Source organism: Heptranchias perlo, unplaced genomic scaffold, assembly GCF_035084215.1.
Source record: "Heptranchias perlo isolate sHepPer1 unplaced genomic scaffold, sHepPer1.hap1 HAP1_SCAFFOLD_639, whole genome shotgun sequence".
In the NCBI taxonomy this organism is placed as follows: Eukaryota; Metazoa; Chordata; class Chondrichthyes; order Hexanchiformes; family Hexanchidae; genus Heptranchias; species Heptranchias perlo.
The window spans coordinates 47,362-65,216 of record NW_027139665.1 but is presented as its reverse complement, the minus strand read 5'-3'; the positions used below and the strand labels follow the sequence as shown (position 1 = coordinate 65,216).

At 54.9% G+C, this 17,855-nt stretch overlaps 1 protein-coding gene and 1 long non-coding RNA gene across 3 annotated transcripts; both read right to left on the bottom strand.

Annotated features, from left to right (window-relative positions):
* Positions 1-1,639: 1,639 nt before the first annotated feature.
* LOC137317899 (uncharacterized) lies at positions 1,640-2,026 on the bottom strand. Of its 2 annotated transcripts, none has more exons than XR_010961772.1 (2): positions 1,956-2,026; positions 1,640-1,868 (listed from the first exon to the last, which is right to left on the bottom strand). It is a non-coding gene; the product is annotated as an uncharacterized lncRNA (long non-coding RNA). The 2 variants fall into 2 exon arrangements; XR_010961771.1 differs by lacking the exon at positions 1,956-2,026 and adding an exon at positions 1,918-1,932.
* A 1,403-nt stretch (positions 2,027-3,429) lies between these two features.
* Positions 3,430-17,360, bottom strand: LOC137317900 (chromodomain-helicase-DNA-binding protein 7-like). Its single transcript, XM_067980901.1, has 5 exons — positions 16,827-17,360; positions 16,497-16,691; positions 14,479-14,598; positions 9,532-9,636; positions 3,430-6,749 (listed from the first exon to the last, which is right to left on the bottom strand). The coding sequence occupies exons 1-5, from the start codon at positions 17,358-17,360 to the stop codon at positions 6,081-6,083; spliced, it is 1,623 nt and encodes a 540-aa protein (XP_067837002.1). The 3' UTR covers positions 3,430-6,080.
* Positions 17,361-17,855: the final 495 nt, after the last annotated feature.

The window sequence follows — 17,855 nt, the reverse complement described above, 5'->3', positions numbered from 1 at the left end:
GGAGTGGAGACGGGGGGAGAGGAGTGGAGTGGAGTGGAGACGGGGGGAGAGGAGGGGAGGGGAGTGGAGTGGAGAAGGGGAGAGGAGGGGAGGGGAGTGGAGTGGAGAAGGGGGAGAGGAGGGGAGTGGAGACGGGGGGAGGGAGGGAGTGGAGACGGGGGGAGAGGAGGGGAGTGGAGACGGGGGAGAGGAGGGGAGGGGGGAGAGGAGGGGAGGGGGGAGAGGAGGGTGGTGGAGACGGGGGAGAGGAGGGGAGTGGAGTGGAGTGGAGACGGGGGAGAGGAGGGGAGTGGAGACGGGGGGGAGAGGAGTGGAGTGGAGTGAAGACGGGGGGAGAGGAGGGGAGTGGAGTGGAGTGGAGACGGGGGGAGTGGAGTGGAGACGGGGGGAGTGGAGTGGAGTGGAGTGGAGACGGGAGAGGAGGGAGGGGAGTGGAGTGGGTGGAGACGGGGGAGAGGAGGGAGGGGAGTGAGTGGAGAAGGGGGAGAGAGAGGAGTGAGTGGAGAAGGGGGGAGAGGAGGGGAGTGGAGACGGGGGGAGAGGAGGGAGTGAGACGGGGGGAGAGGAGGGGAGTGGAGACGGGGGGAGAGGAGGGGAGTGGAGACGGGGGGAGAGGAGGGAGTGGAGACGGGGGGAGAGGAGGGAGTGGAGACGGGGGGAGAGGAGGGGAGTGGAGACGGGGGGAGAGGAGGGGAGTGGAGACGGGGGGAGAGGAGGGGAGTGGAGACGGGGGGAGAGGAGGGGAGTGGAGACGGGGGGAGAGGAGGGGAGTGGAGACGGGGGGAGAGGAGGGGAGTGGAGACGGGGGAGAGGAGGGGAGTGGAGACGGGGGGAGAGGAGGGGAGTGGAGACGGGGGGGAGAGGAGGGGAGTGGAGACGGGGGGAGAGGAGGGGAGTGGAGACGGGGGGGAGAGGAGGGGAGTGGAGACGTGGGGGAGAGGAGGGGAGTGGAGACGGGGGGAGAGGAGGGGAGTGGAGACGGGTGGAGAGGAGGGGAGTGGAGACGGGGGGAGAGGAGACGGGGGGGGGAGAGGAGGGGAGGGGGAGAGGAGGGGAGTGGAGACGGGGGGAGAGGAGGGGAGTGGGAGACAGGGGGAGAGGAGGGGGAGTGGAGACGGGGGGAGAGGAGGGGAGTGGAGACGGGGGGAGAGGAGGGGAGTGGAGACGGGGGGAGAGGAGGGGAGTGGAGACGGGGGAGAGGAGGGGAGTGGAGACGGGGGGAGAGGAGACGGGGGGGGAGAGGAGGGGAGGGGGGAGAGGAGGGGAGTGGAGACGGGGGGAGAGGAGGGGAGTGGAGTGGAGTGGAGACGGGGGGAGAGGAGGGGAGTGGGAGTGGAGTGGAGACGGGGGGAGAGGGTGGAGTGGAGACGGGGGAGAGGAGGAGGAGTGGGAGTGGAGTGGGTGGAGACGGGGGAGAGGAGGGGAGTGGAGTGGAGTGGAGACGGGGGAGAGGAGGGGAGTGGAGTGGAGACGGGGGGAGAGGAGGGGAGTGGAGACGGGGGGAGAGGAGGGGAGGGGAGTGGAGTGGAGTGGAGACGGGGGGAGAGGAGGGGAGGGGAGTGGAGTGGAGTGGAGACGGGGGGAGAGGAGGGGAGGGGAGTGGAGGAGAGGAGAAAAAAGACAAACTGAGACAGAGAAATTTACCAAAGGAAAAAAACACTGGATTTTTCTCTTTATTTACAGGGTTCCAGTCAGAATGATATGAGGAGTGCGGACACCGTGTGCGGACACCGTGCGCTCGCGGGACACCGTGTGCGGACACCGTGTGCGGACACCGTAGCGCTCGCGGGACACCGTGCGCTCGCGGGACACCGTGCGCTCGCGGGACACCGTGCGCTCGCGGGACACCGTGCTCGCGGACACCGTGCCTCCGCGGGAACCGTGCTCGCGGGACACCGTGCTCGCGGGACACCGTGCTCGCGGGACACCGTGGCTCGCGGACACCGATGGCGTGCGCTCGCGGACACCGTGCGCTCGCGGACACCGTGCGCTCGCGGACACCGTGCGCTCGCGGGACACCGTGCGCCGCGGACACCCGCTAGCGCTACACCGTGCTCGCGGACACCGTGCTCGCGGACACCGTAGTGCGCACACTGGGATTAACCTAATTGTGCTCACATCCATTTCAGTTAAATATACACCTTTCCCTGTCTCGAGTTGATGAAATAATTTAAACCTTTCTCTCCTCAGTGTGTCGCAGAATTTAGTCCCAACACCCACCACTTATTAAAAAAAAAACTCATTTCCCTCCTCCCCTCCCTCCCTCTTTTTTGGTTTTTCTTCACTTTTTTTTTTATTATTAAAGTTTTCTCTCTCTCTGTCGTGACCTCCCGTCGGCCGGCCACCCGATCCTCCCTCCCCCTCCCCAGAAAAGGAACAAGCGAAGGGGGAAGAGGGGGGGCAGGGGAGGGGTACGGCTGTGTTAACAGTGCAGGCCATGACCCCCCCGACCCCTCAATAAAACACCGCCCCCAACCAGCAGACAAAGCAGGGCGACTGCGACCATCGGCCGATCTCTTCCCCCCGTTCTCCTTTGGTGGGATATTCTGGTAACCTGGTGAGAGGGGGGGCGGGGGAACAGTGAGCACAGGAGGTAATTCGGGGTTCCAGAAGTTTGCCCCGCTTCTTCGCCCCCACCCCCCCAACCCTCGGTGCGAAGTTACGGTCGACAGCGGCCCCATCTCTCCTCAAAGGTCGTCGCCTTCCGCCCCCCCTCGGGGGGGGGGAAACACTCATTTACAAAGAGAGAGAGAGGTTCAGCGCTCCACAGGTCTCTGCGAGAGGCAGGGGGCCAGGAGACAGGATCACAGTGCAGATTTCAACCAAACCTCCCCTCCACCGACCCCAATCCCGCACATCCTGAAGGTCCCACCAGGCATCAGCTGGCCCCCTGGGAGGCTCTGGGGGGGGGGGGGAAGGAAGACAGTGGGGGCCATTGGGGTGGTGAGGACCCACACTCACACACGCACCGAAATATTCCTGCATTACAACAGGACCAGGCCTTGTACAGCTGGCCCATTAACCCACTCCCCCTTCCCAGACCCTGGGCACACAGCCTGCTCCAATCATTTCCCCAATCAACACCGCCATGCAGAGGCAGGACACCCAGTCAATAATCAGGACCACGGATTTACAGTAACTTCCCACCCCCACAGTGTTGGACTTCTTAACCCGCAAATCGGCAACCAAATTCTATCCAGCTGTCCAGGGGCCCAGAATATGATGTGCCCAACCCAGGCCCATCCCCACCGTATCCCCAGTCTGGTTCATCAACCCCTCGGGTCCAGCAACGGCCCAGCGGGTCAGCGGAGGAGGGTGGGCGAGATTCGGAGGAAGGGGACTGAGAGACACCAGTCAGTGTGCAGATATCTCCCTGAGAGGGGACTGAGAGACACCAGTCAGTGTACAGATATCTCCCTGAGAGAGAGGGACTGAGAGACACCAGTCAGTGTACAGATATCTCCCTGAGAGAGAGGGACTGAGAGACACCAGTCAGTGTACAGATATCTCCCTGAGAGAGAGGGGACTGAGAGACACCAGTCAGTGTACAGATATCTCCCTGAGAGAGAGGGGACTGAGAGACACCAGTCAGTGTACAGATATCTCCCTGAGAGGGGACTGAGAGACACCAGTCAGTGTACAGATATCTCCCTGAGAGAGAGGGGACTGAGAGACACCAGTCAGTGTACAGATATCTCCCTGAGAGAGAGGGACTGAGAGACACCAGTCAGTGTACAGATATCTCCCTGAGAGAGAGGGGACTGAGAGACACCAGTCAGTGTACAGATATCTCCCTGAGAGAGAGGGGACTGAGAGACAGCAGTCAGTGTACAGATATCTCCCTGAGAGAGAGGGAGGACTGAGAGACACCAGTCAGTGTACAGATATCTCCCTGAGAGAGAGAGGGGACTGAGAGACACCAGTCAGTGTACAGATATCTCCCTGAGAGAGAGGGGACTGAGAGACACCAGTCAGTGTACAGATATCTCCCTGAGAGAGAGGGGACTGAGAGACACCAGTCAGTGTACAGATATCTCCCTGAGAGAGAGAGGGACTGAGAGACACCAGTCAGTGTACTGATATCTCCCTGAGGGAGAGGGGACTGAGAGACACCAGTCAGTGTACAGATATCTCCCTGAGAGAGAGGGGACTGAGAGACACCAGTCAGTGTACAGATATCTCCATGAGAGAGAGGGACTGAGAGACACCAGTCAGTGTACAGATATCTCCCTGAGAGAGAGGGGACTGAGAGACACCAGTCAGTGTACAGATATCTCCCTGAGAGAGAGGGGACTGAGAGACACCAGTCAGTGTACAGATATCTCCCTGAGAGAGGGGACTGAGAGACACCAGTCAGTGTACAGATATCTCCCTGAGAGAGAGGACTGAGAGACACCAGTCAGTGTACAGATATCTCCCTGAGAGAGAGGGGACTGAGAGACACCAGTCAGTGTACAGATATCTCCCTGAGAGAGAGGGGACTGAGAGACACCAGTCAGTGTACAGATATCTCCCTGAGAGAGAGGGGACTGAGAGACACCAGTCAGTGTACAGATATCTCCCTGAGAGAGGGGACTGAGAGACACCAGTCAGTGTACAGATATCTCCCTGAGAGACACCAGTCAATGATCAGATATCTCCGAGGGTGAGGGGACTGAGACCCCCCAGTGTACGGTTAAAAGGGGGGCAGTGTCGAGACTGAGGTCATCCTCTACGAAGACAGTTGGCTGAACATGGAGCAGGAGTGACAGTGCAGCGAGGGAGCCGCACAGTGCAGCGAGGGAGCCGCACAGTGCAGCGAGGGAGCCGCACAGTGCAGCGAGGGAGCCGCACAGTGCAGCGAGGGAGCCGCACAGTGCAGCGAGGGAGCCGCACAGTGCAGCGAGGGAGCCGCACAGTGCAGCGAGGGAGCCGCACAGTGCAGCGAGGGAGCCGCACAGTGCAGCGAGGGAGCCGCACAGTGCAGCGAGGGAGCCGCACAGTGCAGCGAGGGAGCCGCACAGTGCAGCGAGGGAGCCGCACAGTGCAGCGAGGGAGCCGCACAGTGCAGCGAGGGAGCCGCACAGTGCAGCGAGGGAGCCGCACAGTGCAGCGAGGGAGCCGCACAGTGCAGCGAGGGAGCCGCACAGTGCAGCGAGGGAGCCGCACAGTGCAGCGAGGGAGCCGCACAGTGCAGCGAGGGAGCCGCACAGTGCAGCGGGCTCCCAGTGATGGGTACTGCACTGTGTGCCACCTTCCGACTCCCACTCCCATCCGCTGGCATCGTGGCGAAAACCAACCCAATGATATTACCCCCGTCCACCCGGTGGGGAGCGCTGCCCGGGGTCGATGACCCAGCTCCTCTGAGCTGGGGGTTGGCAGGTCCGTGGTGTTTGGCACCAAAGGACCGCCCGTCCGAATTAATTCAGGACAGTGTCCCGTTCCCCTGTAAACCCACCACCCCAACCCACCAATAAAACAGGTCGCCCCCTCGTGGAATGCAAAGAGCTGAGAATGGGTCGGAGTTTACGGCCAATGGTCTCGCCTGGTTGGGTTTGGGTTTGGGGGGGGGTAAGAGCAAGAATATATAAGACCGTTTTTCCGTGGTTCCCGTGGTTTATTCCTCCCCCCTCCCCCCTCAATTCTCGCCGGTCGACGTCAATGGCCGGTGCAGCTCGTTAAATCCCCCTCTCACGCAGGTCAGGACCACTTCAGTCACGGGGGATTCCTCCACCGCCCCAAGCCGGGTTAAAGCAAGGTACAGGAATCAGTGGCTCAAGTACCAACTCCTGTCGATCCCCGCGGCCCCCCCTCCCCCTCCCCTTCTCCCGGTGAATTCACTGCCTCGCTCCCGACCCCTCACCCCCTTCATTTCCTGGGCAACCGTTGGTCAAACCACTCGTTTACTGCCTGCGATAGTTTCTTTTTCGGGGGGGGGCGGGCGGGTGGGTGGGGGGTTAAGGGGGCGAGGGGGTCAGTTCGAAAGGGGTACGCCAGCCCCCAGCCTGCTGAGTTTTCAGAACCCAAAGGGATTTCCTCCCTCGTTCCAAACGGGCGAGTCCCCGGTCCTAATGTTCTCGGAACAACAAAAGAAAAGCAGGTCAGTCCTCGCCACTGAAATCAGAGTTGGTGGGCATCATGGGGTCGTCGATGAGGGAGTGGGAATAGTCCCCTTTCTCGTCCGTGCTGTCGTAGCCCTGAGAGAGATCATCGTCGCCGTCTGCCTCCTGCTCCGTCACCCCAAAGGCCCCCGCCCGGGCCTCATGAGTCTTGGCCGTTCCGGGGTGGCCCAGGCCGGACAGGGACAGCTCCGACATTCCCATTCCGAAGCCCTGCGGGAGGAACATCCCCCCGTACATGTTGGACAGCACCAAGGAGTTGAGGGTCAAGGAGTCGCCCTGGGCCGGGGAGCAGAGGGTCTCACGCTGTTGTCCTGCGGCCCAGGTCTCTCTGCGGGCGGCGTTGGTCTGTGAGGGCTCGCTGCCGCAGCCTCCGAGGGTCAGGGGCCCAGCGCTGGGGTCAGTTGCGGCCAGCCCGCCCGTCATCTCCTTGGTCTCTCCGGGGTAGCCCATCAGGCCGGCCAGCTGCAGCGATTGCAGGTTCTTCTGGAAGGCCTGCAGGCTGTTGACGTCCAGCATGCCGCTGGCCAGCAGGGAGTTGACCTGCATGGCCGCAGCCAGATGTTTGGGTCTCCGGCCCCTCCGCCTTCCTTCCTCCGGCACGACTGGACCTGTGAGAATCCGATCAAACATATCCTCTGGAAGGTAGCCCTGGAGGAGCGGGGGGGCAAAGGTCACAACTCAAATCAGCAAGGGTCAAATCAGTCATTTCAGTCCCTGTCCCATCAAACACTCCCAGGGTCAGGTACAGGGTTAGATACAGAGTAAAGCTCCCTCTACACTGTCCCATCAAACACTCCCAGGGTCAGGTACAGGGTTAGATACAGAGTAAAGCTCCCTCTACACTGTCCCATCAAACACTCCCAGGGTCAGGTACAGGGTTAGATACAGAGTAAAGCTCCCTCTACACTGTCCCATCAAACACTCCCAGGGTCAGGTACAGGGTTAGATACAGAGTAAAGCTCCCTCCACACTGTCCCATCAAACACTCCCAGGGTCAGGTACAGGGTTAGATACAGAGTAAAGCTCCCTCTACACTGTCCCATCAAACACTCCCAGGGTCAGGTACAGGGTTAGATACAGAGTAAAGCTCCCTCTACACTGTCCCATCAAACACTCCCAGGGTCAGGTACAGGGTTAGATACAGAGTAAAGCTCCCTCTACACTGTCCCATCAAACACTCCCAGGGCAGGTACAGGGTTAGATACAGAGTAAAGCTCCCTCTACACTGCCCCATCAAACACTCCCAGGGTCAGGTACAGGGTTAGATACAGAGTAAAGCTCCCTCTACACTGTCCCATCAAACACTCCCAGGGTCAGGTACAGGGTTAGATACAGAGTAAAGCTCCCTCTACACTGTCCCATCAAACACTCCCAGGGTCAGGTACAGGGTTAGATACAGAGTAAAGCTCCCTCTACACTGTCCCATCAAACACTCCCAGGGCAGGTACAGGGTTAGATACAGAGTAAAGCTCCCTCCACACTGTCCCATCAAACACTCCCAGGGTCAGGTACAGGGTTAGATACAGAGTAAAGCTCCCTCTACACTGTCCCATCAAACACTCCCAGGGTCAGGTACAGGGTTAGATACAGAGTAAAGCTCCCTCCACACTGTCCCATCAAACACTCCCAGGGTCAGGTACAGGGTTAGATACAGAGTAAAGCTCCCTCTACACTGTCCCATCAAACACTCCCAGGGTCAGGTACAGGGTTAGATACAGAGTAAAGCTCCCTCTACACTGTCCCATCAAACACTCCCAGGGGCAGGTACAGGGTTAGATACAGAGTAAAGCTCCCTCCACACTGTCCCATCAAACACTCCCAGGGTCAGGTACAGGGTTAGATACAGAGTAAATCTCCCTCTACACTGTCCCATCAAACACTCCCAGGGTCAGGTACAGGGTTAGATACAGAGTAAAGCTCCCTCTACACTGTCCCATCAAACACTCCCAGGGGCAGGTACAGGGTTAGATACAGAGTAAAGCTCCCTCTACACTGTCCCATCAAACACTCCCAGGGTCAGGTACAGGGTTAGATACAGAGTAAAGCTCCCTCCACACTGTCCCATCAAACACTCCCAGGGTCAGGTACAGGGTTAGATACAGAGTAAAGCTCCCTCCACACTGTCCCATCAAACACTCCCAGGGTCAGGTACAGGGTTAGATACAGAGTAAAGCTCCCTCCACACTGTCCCATCAAACACTCCCAGGGTCAGGTACAGGGTTAGATACAGAGTAAAGCTCCCTCCACACTGTCCCATCAAACACTCCCAGGGCAGGTACAGGGTTAGATACAGAGTAAAGCTCCCTCTACACTGTCCCATCAAACACTCCCAGGGTCAGGTACAGGGTTAGATACAGAGTAAAGCTCCCTCTACACTGTCCCATCAAACACTCCCAGGGTCAGGTACAGGGTTAGATACAGAGTAAAGCTCCCTCTACACTGTCCCATCAAACACTCCCAGGGTCAGGTACAGGGTTAGATACAGAGTAAAGCTCCCTCTACACTGTCCCATCAAACACTCCCAGGGTCAGGTACAGGGTTAGATACAGAGTAAAGCTCCCTCCACACTGTCCCATCAAACACTCCCAGGGCAGGTACAGGGTTAGATACAGAGTAAAGCTCCCTCTACACTGTCCCATCAAACACTCCCAGGGTCAGGTACAGGGTTAGATACAGAGTAAAGCTCCCTCTACACTGTCCCATCAAACACTCCCAGGGTCAGGTACAGGGTTAGATACAGAGTAAAGCTCCCTCTACACTGTCCCATCAAACACTCCCAGGGTCAGGTACAGGGTTAGATACAGAGTAAAGCTCCCTCTACACTGTCCCATCAAACACTCCCAGGGCAGGTACAGGGTGAGATACAGAGTAAAGCTCCCTCGACACTGTCCCATCAAACACTCCCAGGGTCAGGTACAGGGTTAGATACAGAGTAAAGCTCCCTCTACACTGTCCCATCAAACACTCCCAGGGTCAGGTACAGGGTTAGATACAGAGTAAAGCTCCCTCTACACTGTCCCATCAAACACTCCCAGGGTCAGGTACAGGGTTAGATACAGAGTAAAGCTCCCTCGACACTGTCCCATCAAACACTCCCAGGGTCAGGTACAGGGTTAGATACAGAGTAAAGCTCCCTCTACACTGTCCCATCAAACACTCCCAGGGTCAGGTACAGGGTTAGATACAGAGTAAAGCTCCCTCGACACTGTCCCATCAAACACTCCCAGGGTCAGGTACAGGGTTGGATACAGTGGAGCCCAACACTGTGCCTCAGCACTAGAATCACAGAGAGGGGTCGCTGGGGACAGTGTCTGCCACACCCCGTAAAGTGCAGAAGATGACTCAATGTAACTGGAAATGGTGCATCATTGCTGCGAAAGCTGGTGGAGAGGCTCAGTCACAGAAACACCCTGCTCCATCTCCCACGTACCGACTGCTTGATGACGTCGGCCCACTCCTGGGCGATTCCGTATTCCATGTTTTCCTGCAGCCATTTCTGGAGATCTTTGATGGGTGGAGCGAAACCGCCACCGAGCTGGAACAGCAAACCAGTGAAACCATCAGTGAGACGCAAGGAACAGGAGCAGGAGTAGGCCACTCGGCCCCTCGAGCCTGCTCGTCGGTTCAATCAGATCATGGCTGATCTTTGACCTCAACTCCACTTTCCCCCCTGATCCCCGTATCCCTTGATTCCCCGAGAGTCCAAAAATCTATCGATCTCAGCCTTGAATATACTCGACGACTGAGCATCCACAGCCCTCTGGGGTAGAGAATTCCAGAGATTCACAACCCTCTGAGTGAAGAAATTCCTCCTCATCTCAGTCTTGAATGTCCGACCCCTTATCCTGAGACTATGTCCCCTCGTTCTAGACTCTCCAGCCAGGGGAAACAGCCTCTCAGCATCTACCCTGTCAAGCCCCCTCAGAATCTTATATGTTTCAATGAGATCACCTCTCATTCTTCTAAACTCCAGAGAGTATCGGCCCATTCTACTCAACCTCTCCTCATAGGACAACCCTCTCATCCCAGGAATTAATCTAGTGAACCTTCGTTGCACCCCCTCTAAGGCAAGTCTATCCTTCCTTAGATAAGGAGACCAAAACTGTACACAGTGCTCCAGGTGAGGTCTCACCAAAGCCCTGTACAATTGTAGTAAGACTTCCTCACTCTTGTACTCCAATCCTCCTTGCAATAAAGGCCAACATGCCATTTGCCTTCCTAATTACTTGCTGTACCTCCATGTTAACTTTTTGTGTTTCTTGTACGAGGACACCCAAATCCCTCTGAACACCAACATTTAATAGTTTCTCACCATTTAAAAAATATTCTGTTTTTCTATTCTTCCCACCAAGGTGAATAACCTCACATTTCCTTCTCACCCACTCACTTAACCTCTCTATATCCCTTTGCAGACTCTCTGTGTCCTCCTCACAGTTTACTTTCCCACCGAGCTTTGTATCGTCAGCAAACTTGGATACATTACACTCGGTCCCTTCATCTAAGTCATTAATATAGATTGTAAATAGCTGAGGCCCAAGCACTGATCCCTGCGATACCCCACTAGTTACAGCCTGTCAACCTGAGAATGACCCGTTTATCCCTACTCTCTGTTTTCTGTCCATTAACCAATCCTCTATCCTCGCTAATACATTACCCCCGACCCCATGAGCCCCATCTCGTGTAACAACCTTTTATGTGGCACCTTATCGAATGCCTTTTGAAAATCCAAATATATTCCATCCACTGGTTCCCCTTTATCCACCCTGCTAGTTACACACTCAGAAAACTCTGATAAATTTGTCAAACACTATTCCCCTTTCATAAAACCATGTTGACTCTGCCTGATCATATTATGATTTTCTAAGTGCCCTGTTACCACTTCCTTAATAATGGATTCCAGCATTTTCCCGATGACTGATGTCGGTCTAACTGGCCTGTCGTTCCCTGTTTTCTCTCTCTCTCCTTTCTTGAATAGCGGGGTTACATTTGCTCCCTTCCGATCCACTGGGACCGTTCCAGAATCGAGGGAATTTTGGAAGATCACAACCAATGCATCCACTATCTCTGCAGCCTCCTCTTTTAGAACCCTGGGATGTCGGCCATCAGGTCCAGGGGATTTATCGGCTTTTAGTCCCATTAATTTCTCCAGTACTTTTTCTCTGGTGATATTAATTATTTTAAGTGCCTCACTCTCATTTACCCCTTGGTTCCCCACTATTTCTGGAATGCTTTTTGTCTTCTACTGTGAACAGATACAAAATATTTGTTTAATGTCTCTGCCATTTCCTGATTCCCCATTATAATTTCTCCTGTCTCAGCCTCTAAGGGACCAACATTTACTTTTGCTAATCTCTTCCTTTTTACAAACTTGTAGAAACTCTTACAATCTGTTTTTATATTTCTTGCTAGTTTACTCTCAGATTCCACTTTCTCCCTTTTTATCAATTTTTTGGTCGTCCTTTGTTGGTTTCTGAAACTCTCCCAATCCTCAGGCTTATTACTCTTCTTGGTAACATTATAGGCCTCTTCATTTAATCTAATTCTCTCCTTAATTTCTTTATTTAGCCTCGGGTGGATCACTTTTCCCGTGGAGTTTTTATTTCTCAATGGAATGTATATTTGTTGAGAATATTGAAATATTTCTTTAAATGTTTGCCATTGTTTATCTACTGTCAAACTCTTTAATTTAATTTCCCAATCTACCTTTGATAACTCACCCCTCATGCCTATGTAATTGGCTTTATTAATTTAAGACTCTAGTTTCTGACTTAAGTACATCACTCTCAAACTCAATGTGAAATTCTATCATATTATGATCACTCTTCCCCAGAGGATCCCTTACTGTGAGATTACTAATTAACATAAGAACATAAGAAATAGGAGCAGGAGTCGGCCAATCGGCCCCTCGAGCCTGCCCCGCCATTCAATAAGATCATGGCTGATCTGATCCTAACCTCAAATCTAAATTCATGTCCAATTTCCTGCCCGCTCCCTGTAACCCCGAATTCCCTTTACTTCTAGGAAACTGTCTATTTCTGTTTTAAATTTATTTAATGATGTAGCTTCCACAGCTTCCTGGGGCAGCAAATTCCACAGACCTACTACCCTCTGAGTGAAGAAGTTTCTCCTCATCTCAGTTTTGAAAGAGCAGCCCCTTATTCGAAGATTATGCCCCCTCGTTCTAGTTTCACCCATCCTTGGGAACATCCTTACCGCATCCACCCGATCAAGCCCCTTCACAATCTTATATGTTTCAATAAGATCGCCTCTCATTCTTCTGAACTCCAATGAGTCGAGTCCCAATCTACTCAACCTCTCCTCATATGTCCGCCCCCTCATCCCCGGGATTAACCGAGTGAACCTTCTTTGTACTGCCTCGAGAGCAAGTATGTCTTTTCTTAAGTATGGAGACCAAAACTGTATGCAGTATTCCAGGTGCGGTCTCACCAATACCTTATATAACTGCAGCAATACCTCCCTGTTTTTATATTCTATCCCCCTAGCAATAAAAGCCAACATTCCGTTGGCCTTCTTGATCACCTGCTGCACCTGCATACTAACTTTTTGATTTTCTTGCACTGGGACCCCCAGATCCTTTTGTACTGCAGTACTTTCCAGTTTCTCACCATTAAGATAATAACTTGCTCTCTGATTTTTCCTGCCAAAGTGCATAACCTCACATTTTCCAATATTGTATTGCATCTGCCAAATCTCTGCCCACCGACCCAGCCTGTCTATATCCCCTTGTAGGTTTTTTATGTCCTCCTCACTCTCTACTTTCCCTCCCATCTTTGTATCATCTGCAAACTTTGATATGTTACACTCGGTCCCCTCCTCCAAATCGTTAATATAGATTGTAAAGAGTTGGGGACCCAGCACCGATCCCTGCGGAACACCACTGGCTACTGGTTGCCAGTCCGAGAATGAACCATTTATCCCAACTCTCTGCTTCCTGTTCGATAACCAATCCTCCACCCATGCCAGAATATTACCCCCAATCCAGTGATTCTTTATCTTGAGCAATAATCTTTTATGTGGCACCTTGTCGAATGCCTTCTGGAAGTCCAAATACACTACGTTCACCGGTTCCCCTTTATCCACCCTGTACGTTATGTCCTCAAAGAACGCAAGCAAATTTGTCAGACATGACTTCCCCTTCGTAAAGCCATGCTGACTTTGTCCTATTAAATTATGTTTATCCAAATGTTCCGCTACTGTCTCCTTAATAATAGACTCCAAAATTTTACCCACCACAGATGTTAGGCTAACTGGTCTATAATTTCCAGCCTTCTGCCTACTACCCTTTTTAAATAAGGGTGTTACATTAGCAGTTTTCCAATCTGCCGGGACCTTTGATGAGTCCAGAGAATTTTGGAAAATTATTACCAAAGCATCCACAATCCCTACTGCCACTTCCCTCAAGACCCTAGGATGTAAGGCATCAGGTCCAGGGGATTTATCCGCCTTGAGTCCCATTAATTTACTGAGTACCAATTCCTGAGTGATTTTAATCGTATTTAGCTCCTCCCCCACTAGAGCCCCCTGTTTGTCCAGTGTTGGGATATTCTTAGTGTCCTCTACCGTAAAGACTGAAACAAAATATTTGTTCAGCATTTTTGCCATCTCCATGTTTCCCACCATTAATTTCCCGGTCTCATCCTCTAAGGGACCTATGTTTGCCTTAGCCACCCTTTTTCTTTTTATATAACTGTAGAAACCCTGTCTCATTACATAATACAAGATCTAAAATAGCCTGTTCCCTGTTTGGTTCCATGTCGTGCTGCTCTCGGAAACCGTCTCGAATACATTCCATGAACTCGTCCTCCAAACTACCTTTGCCAGTTTGATTTGCCCAGTCTATGTGAAGATTAAAGTCCCCCATGATTACTGCATTACCTTTGTGACAAGCTCCTATTATTTCATCATTAATACTCTGGCCAACAGTATAGCTACCATCAGGGGGCCTATAAACCACTCCCACCAGTGTTTTCTGCCCCTTGTTATTTCTTATCTCCACCCATTCTGATTCTATTTCCTGATCCCCCGAGCCCAGACCCTTTCTCACCACTGACCTTAGGTCGTCCTTTATCAGGGCTTAGCCCAACTTTTCCATTTTTTTCGAAAAATCTTTTCGAAAAGTCAAGTCACCCAGACCCCCATCGGAGAGAGAGGGGAGGCCCTTCGTCCCCTCTGTCTGGGGCTGGATCTGACCCCAGGACCCCAAAGGTCAGTGTCTGACCCCTCGGTCCCAAATCAGTGCAGCGAGAAGCTGCAGCCCAATGTGGGGCGGGGGCGGACAGTATGGTGACGGGCCACGTATCGACTGAAAGCCAAGTCCCCCCACACACACCACGAACCCACAGTTTAAAGGACTCGCCTTCTTCCCGTTCCGCCTGTTGATGACTGGTACTCGCTCCTCTCCAGTTAGGGCCTTGACGTCCAGTTTGAGAGGGTTTCTACAACGGTGCCTCTTCTGTTTCGGCCGATCCTCGATGAACTGAAATTCAATTGTTCCGTTTAGTCACCGATTACCTCTCCAATTCTCATTCCCCTCCCTCCCCACTCACCCACCATGGCTACAGATTCCACCGACACCAGGCTGCAGGTGTCAGCTGGAGAAGAACATAAGGAATAGGAGCAGGAGGAGGCCATTCGGCCCCTCGAGCCTGCTCCGCCGCTCGATCAGATCATGGCTGATCTTCGACCTCAACTCCACTTTCCCGCCCGATCCCCATATCCCTTGATTCCCTGAGAGTCCAAAAATCTATCAATCTCAGCCGTGAATATACTCAACGACTGAGCATCCACAGCCCTCTGGGGTAGAGAATTCCAAAGATTCACAACCCTCTGAGTGAAGAAATTCCTCCTCATCTCAGTCTTGAATGTCCGACCCCTTATCCTGAGACTATGCCCCCTGGTTCTAGACTCTCCAGCCAGGGGAAACAGCCTCTCAGCATCTACCCTGTCAAACCCCCTCAGAATCTTATCTGTTTCAATGAGATCACCTCTCATTCTTCTAAACTCCAGAGAGTATCGGCCCATTCTACTCAATCTCTCCTCACAGGACAACCCTCTCATCCCAGGAATCAATCCAGTGAACCTTTGTTGCATCACCTCTAAGGCAAGTCTATCCTTCCTTAGATAAGGAGACCAAAACTGTACACAGTACTCCAGGTGAGGTCTCACCAAAGCCCCGTACAATTGTAGTAAGACTTCCTCACTCTTGTACTCCAATCCCCCTTGCAATAAAGGCCAACATACCATTTGCTTTCCGAATTACTTGCTGTACCTCCATGTTAACTTTCTGTGTTTCTTGTACGAGGACACCCAAATCCCTCTGAACACCAACATTTAAAAAATATTCTGTTTCTCTATTCTTCCTACCAAAGTGAATAACCTCACATTTCCCCACATTATACTCCATCTGCCACCTTCTCACCCACTCACTTAACCTCTCTATATCCCTTTGCAGACTCTGTGTCCTCCTCACAGTTTACTTTCCCACCGAGCTTTGTATCGTCAGCAAACTTGGATACATTACACTCGGTCCCTTCATCTAAGTCATTAATATAGATTGTAAATAGCTGAGGCCTGGATATTCAACCCAGGGGGGAGCATTGCAGCCTCATGCAACCCCACCCCCTGGCAGGAGTCCCGGGCTGATTCTCACTCCCCCCTCCCCCTGGCAGGAGTCCCGGGCTGATTGCCCCCCTCCCCCTGGCAGGAGTCCCGGGCTGATTCCCCCTCCCCCTGCAGGAGTCCCGGGCTGATTCCCCCCTCCCCCTGGCAGGAGTCCCGGGCTGATTCTCACTCCCCCCTCCCCCTGGCAGGAGTCCCGGGCTGATTCCCCCTCCCCCTGCAGGAGTCCCGGGCTGATTCCCCCCTCCCCCTGGCAGGAGTCCCGGGCTGATTCTCACTCCCCCCTCCCCCTGGCAGGAGTCCCGGGCTGATTCTCACTCCCCCCTCCCCCTGGCAGGAGTCCCGGGCTGATTCTCACTCCCCCCTCCCCCTCCAGGAGTCCCGGGCTGATTGCCCCCTCCCCCTGGCAGGAGTCCCGGGCTGATTCTCCCCCCTCCCCCTCCAGGAGTCCCGGGCTGATTCCCCCCTCCCCCTGGCAGGAGTCCCGGGCTGATTCTCACTCCCCCCTCCCCCTGGCAGGAGTCCCGGGCTGATTCTCCCCCCTCCCCCTCCAGGAGTCCCGGGCTGATTCTCACTCCCCCCTCCCCCTGGCAGGAGTCCCGGGCTGATTGCCCTCTCCCCCTGGCAGGAGTCCCGGGCTGATTCCCCCCCCTCCCCCTCCAGGAGTCCCGGGCTGATTCCCCCCTACCCAGCCCCGTTGGGATCAGTCAGCACAGGCCGGGATCGGGGCCTGGGCCTTTCCTGCCAGCCGCTCACCCCCAAACAGCTGGGATCCACGCCGAAGTCGGGGTGCTCCTTGAGCCACTCGTCGAGCTCCCTGCGGCGGGGAGCCTCCTCTCCTGCCAGCACCGTGCCGTCCACTTTACTCACGACGGGGATGCGGGTCTCCAGGTCCGTCTCCGGCCTCCGAGGCTGAGCTTCCTCAAAGCTTTTATCCGTCTCTCCGTTGGCCTTTGGAAAACGTACAGACACAGACACACACTGCCATTAGAGCGGGAAGATAAACGGCTCTCGCTCCGCGTCGGTGGGGCGGGGGTCACAGGGTGGGGGAGAAGGGGGAACGCGCGAGGCGGCGGTGATACTCACAGCTCCCATGCCTTTACTCTGAGCCAGGAGCAGCAGCTCCGTTCCCTCCACGTTCTTCCTCCGTCCCCTCCTCTTCTTGGCGAGGGACTGACCGTCCGCCACCTGTCCGTTGACCGAGTTCCTCCACAGGGGGTTGGAGCTGGCGCTCAGCACCGCATCCAGCTGGGACCTGACCGTGTCCGGGTCCAGCCTCCCCGGCTCCTGGGTGAACTTGAGGGGGAAGCTGTGGTCGAGCAGGGCCGAGGGGGTGAGGGGGGTGGGCCGCGAGCAGTCGGCCCCCGTCTCCTGCCCGCTGTCTGACGCTGACTGAGCCTCCCGCGGGCCGCTCATGTACTGCCGCAGCCTGGCTCGCTCCGCCTCCATCTCCAGCTTCTTCCTCCGTTTCCTGCGCTGTTTGTGGAACGTTAACTTCAAGCCGTCCTCCTGTCCGGTGGAGGGGATGGAAGAGACGGGATTAACAAACAGGAGGGCGGGAGAGCAGGAGACGACCGAATGCTCCGCGCCGCTCGGCCCCCCCCGATCGAGGGAAACCATCTCCCTCCCGCAGCTCAGCACTCCGGGTGGAGGGGGAAACCTCTCCCTACTCACGGCCGCCCTCGGGTACCCCACCCCAAGGGGGGCCCCCCCCACCGGCAAGCAGGCCGCGTCGGCAGGAAATTCGACCAATGGTGCCTCACCTTCGGTCCTTACCCGCTGCTCCCAGAGGTCACTGGATAGTGATCGGGAGCAGGAGCCCCCGGGGAGTTCACCGCCCCTCTCCCACCCGCAGGCACAGGGGGCACCGAGACTCCCCCCTCTGTATCCACTGACCTCCCCCCACCCACCCCCACCACTCTCACTGCACGGCGGTGTGAAGAGATGTTCTCACTCCGAGGATTATGAGACGAGGGAATGGTTCCCCACGAGGGGCGAGTGAGGGAGTGACTGGAACTGCATTTAAAGAGGGAACGGGATGAGGCTTTGTTCAGGAATATCGAAGGATCGAGGGAAAGGGGGATGGGATTAGTGAAGAGTGAGAGGGCTCCCGGA

Bases quoted from the DNA above. Each gene is read 5' to 3' on its own strand.
- LOC137317900 (XM_067980901.1), bottom strand. From the start codon at position 17,360: ATGGTTTCCCTCGATCGGGGGGGGCCGAGCGGCGCGGAGCATTCGGTC. The intron at 16,692-16,826 runs GTGAGTATCACC...CGTTTTCCAAAG, and splicing joins AGAGTAAAGGCATGGGAGCT to GCCAACGGAGAGACGGATAA. The intron at 6,750-9,531 runs GTACGTGGGAGA...CCGCTCCTCCAG, and splicing joins CCGACGTCATCAAGCAGTCG to GGCTACCTTCCAGAGGATAT.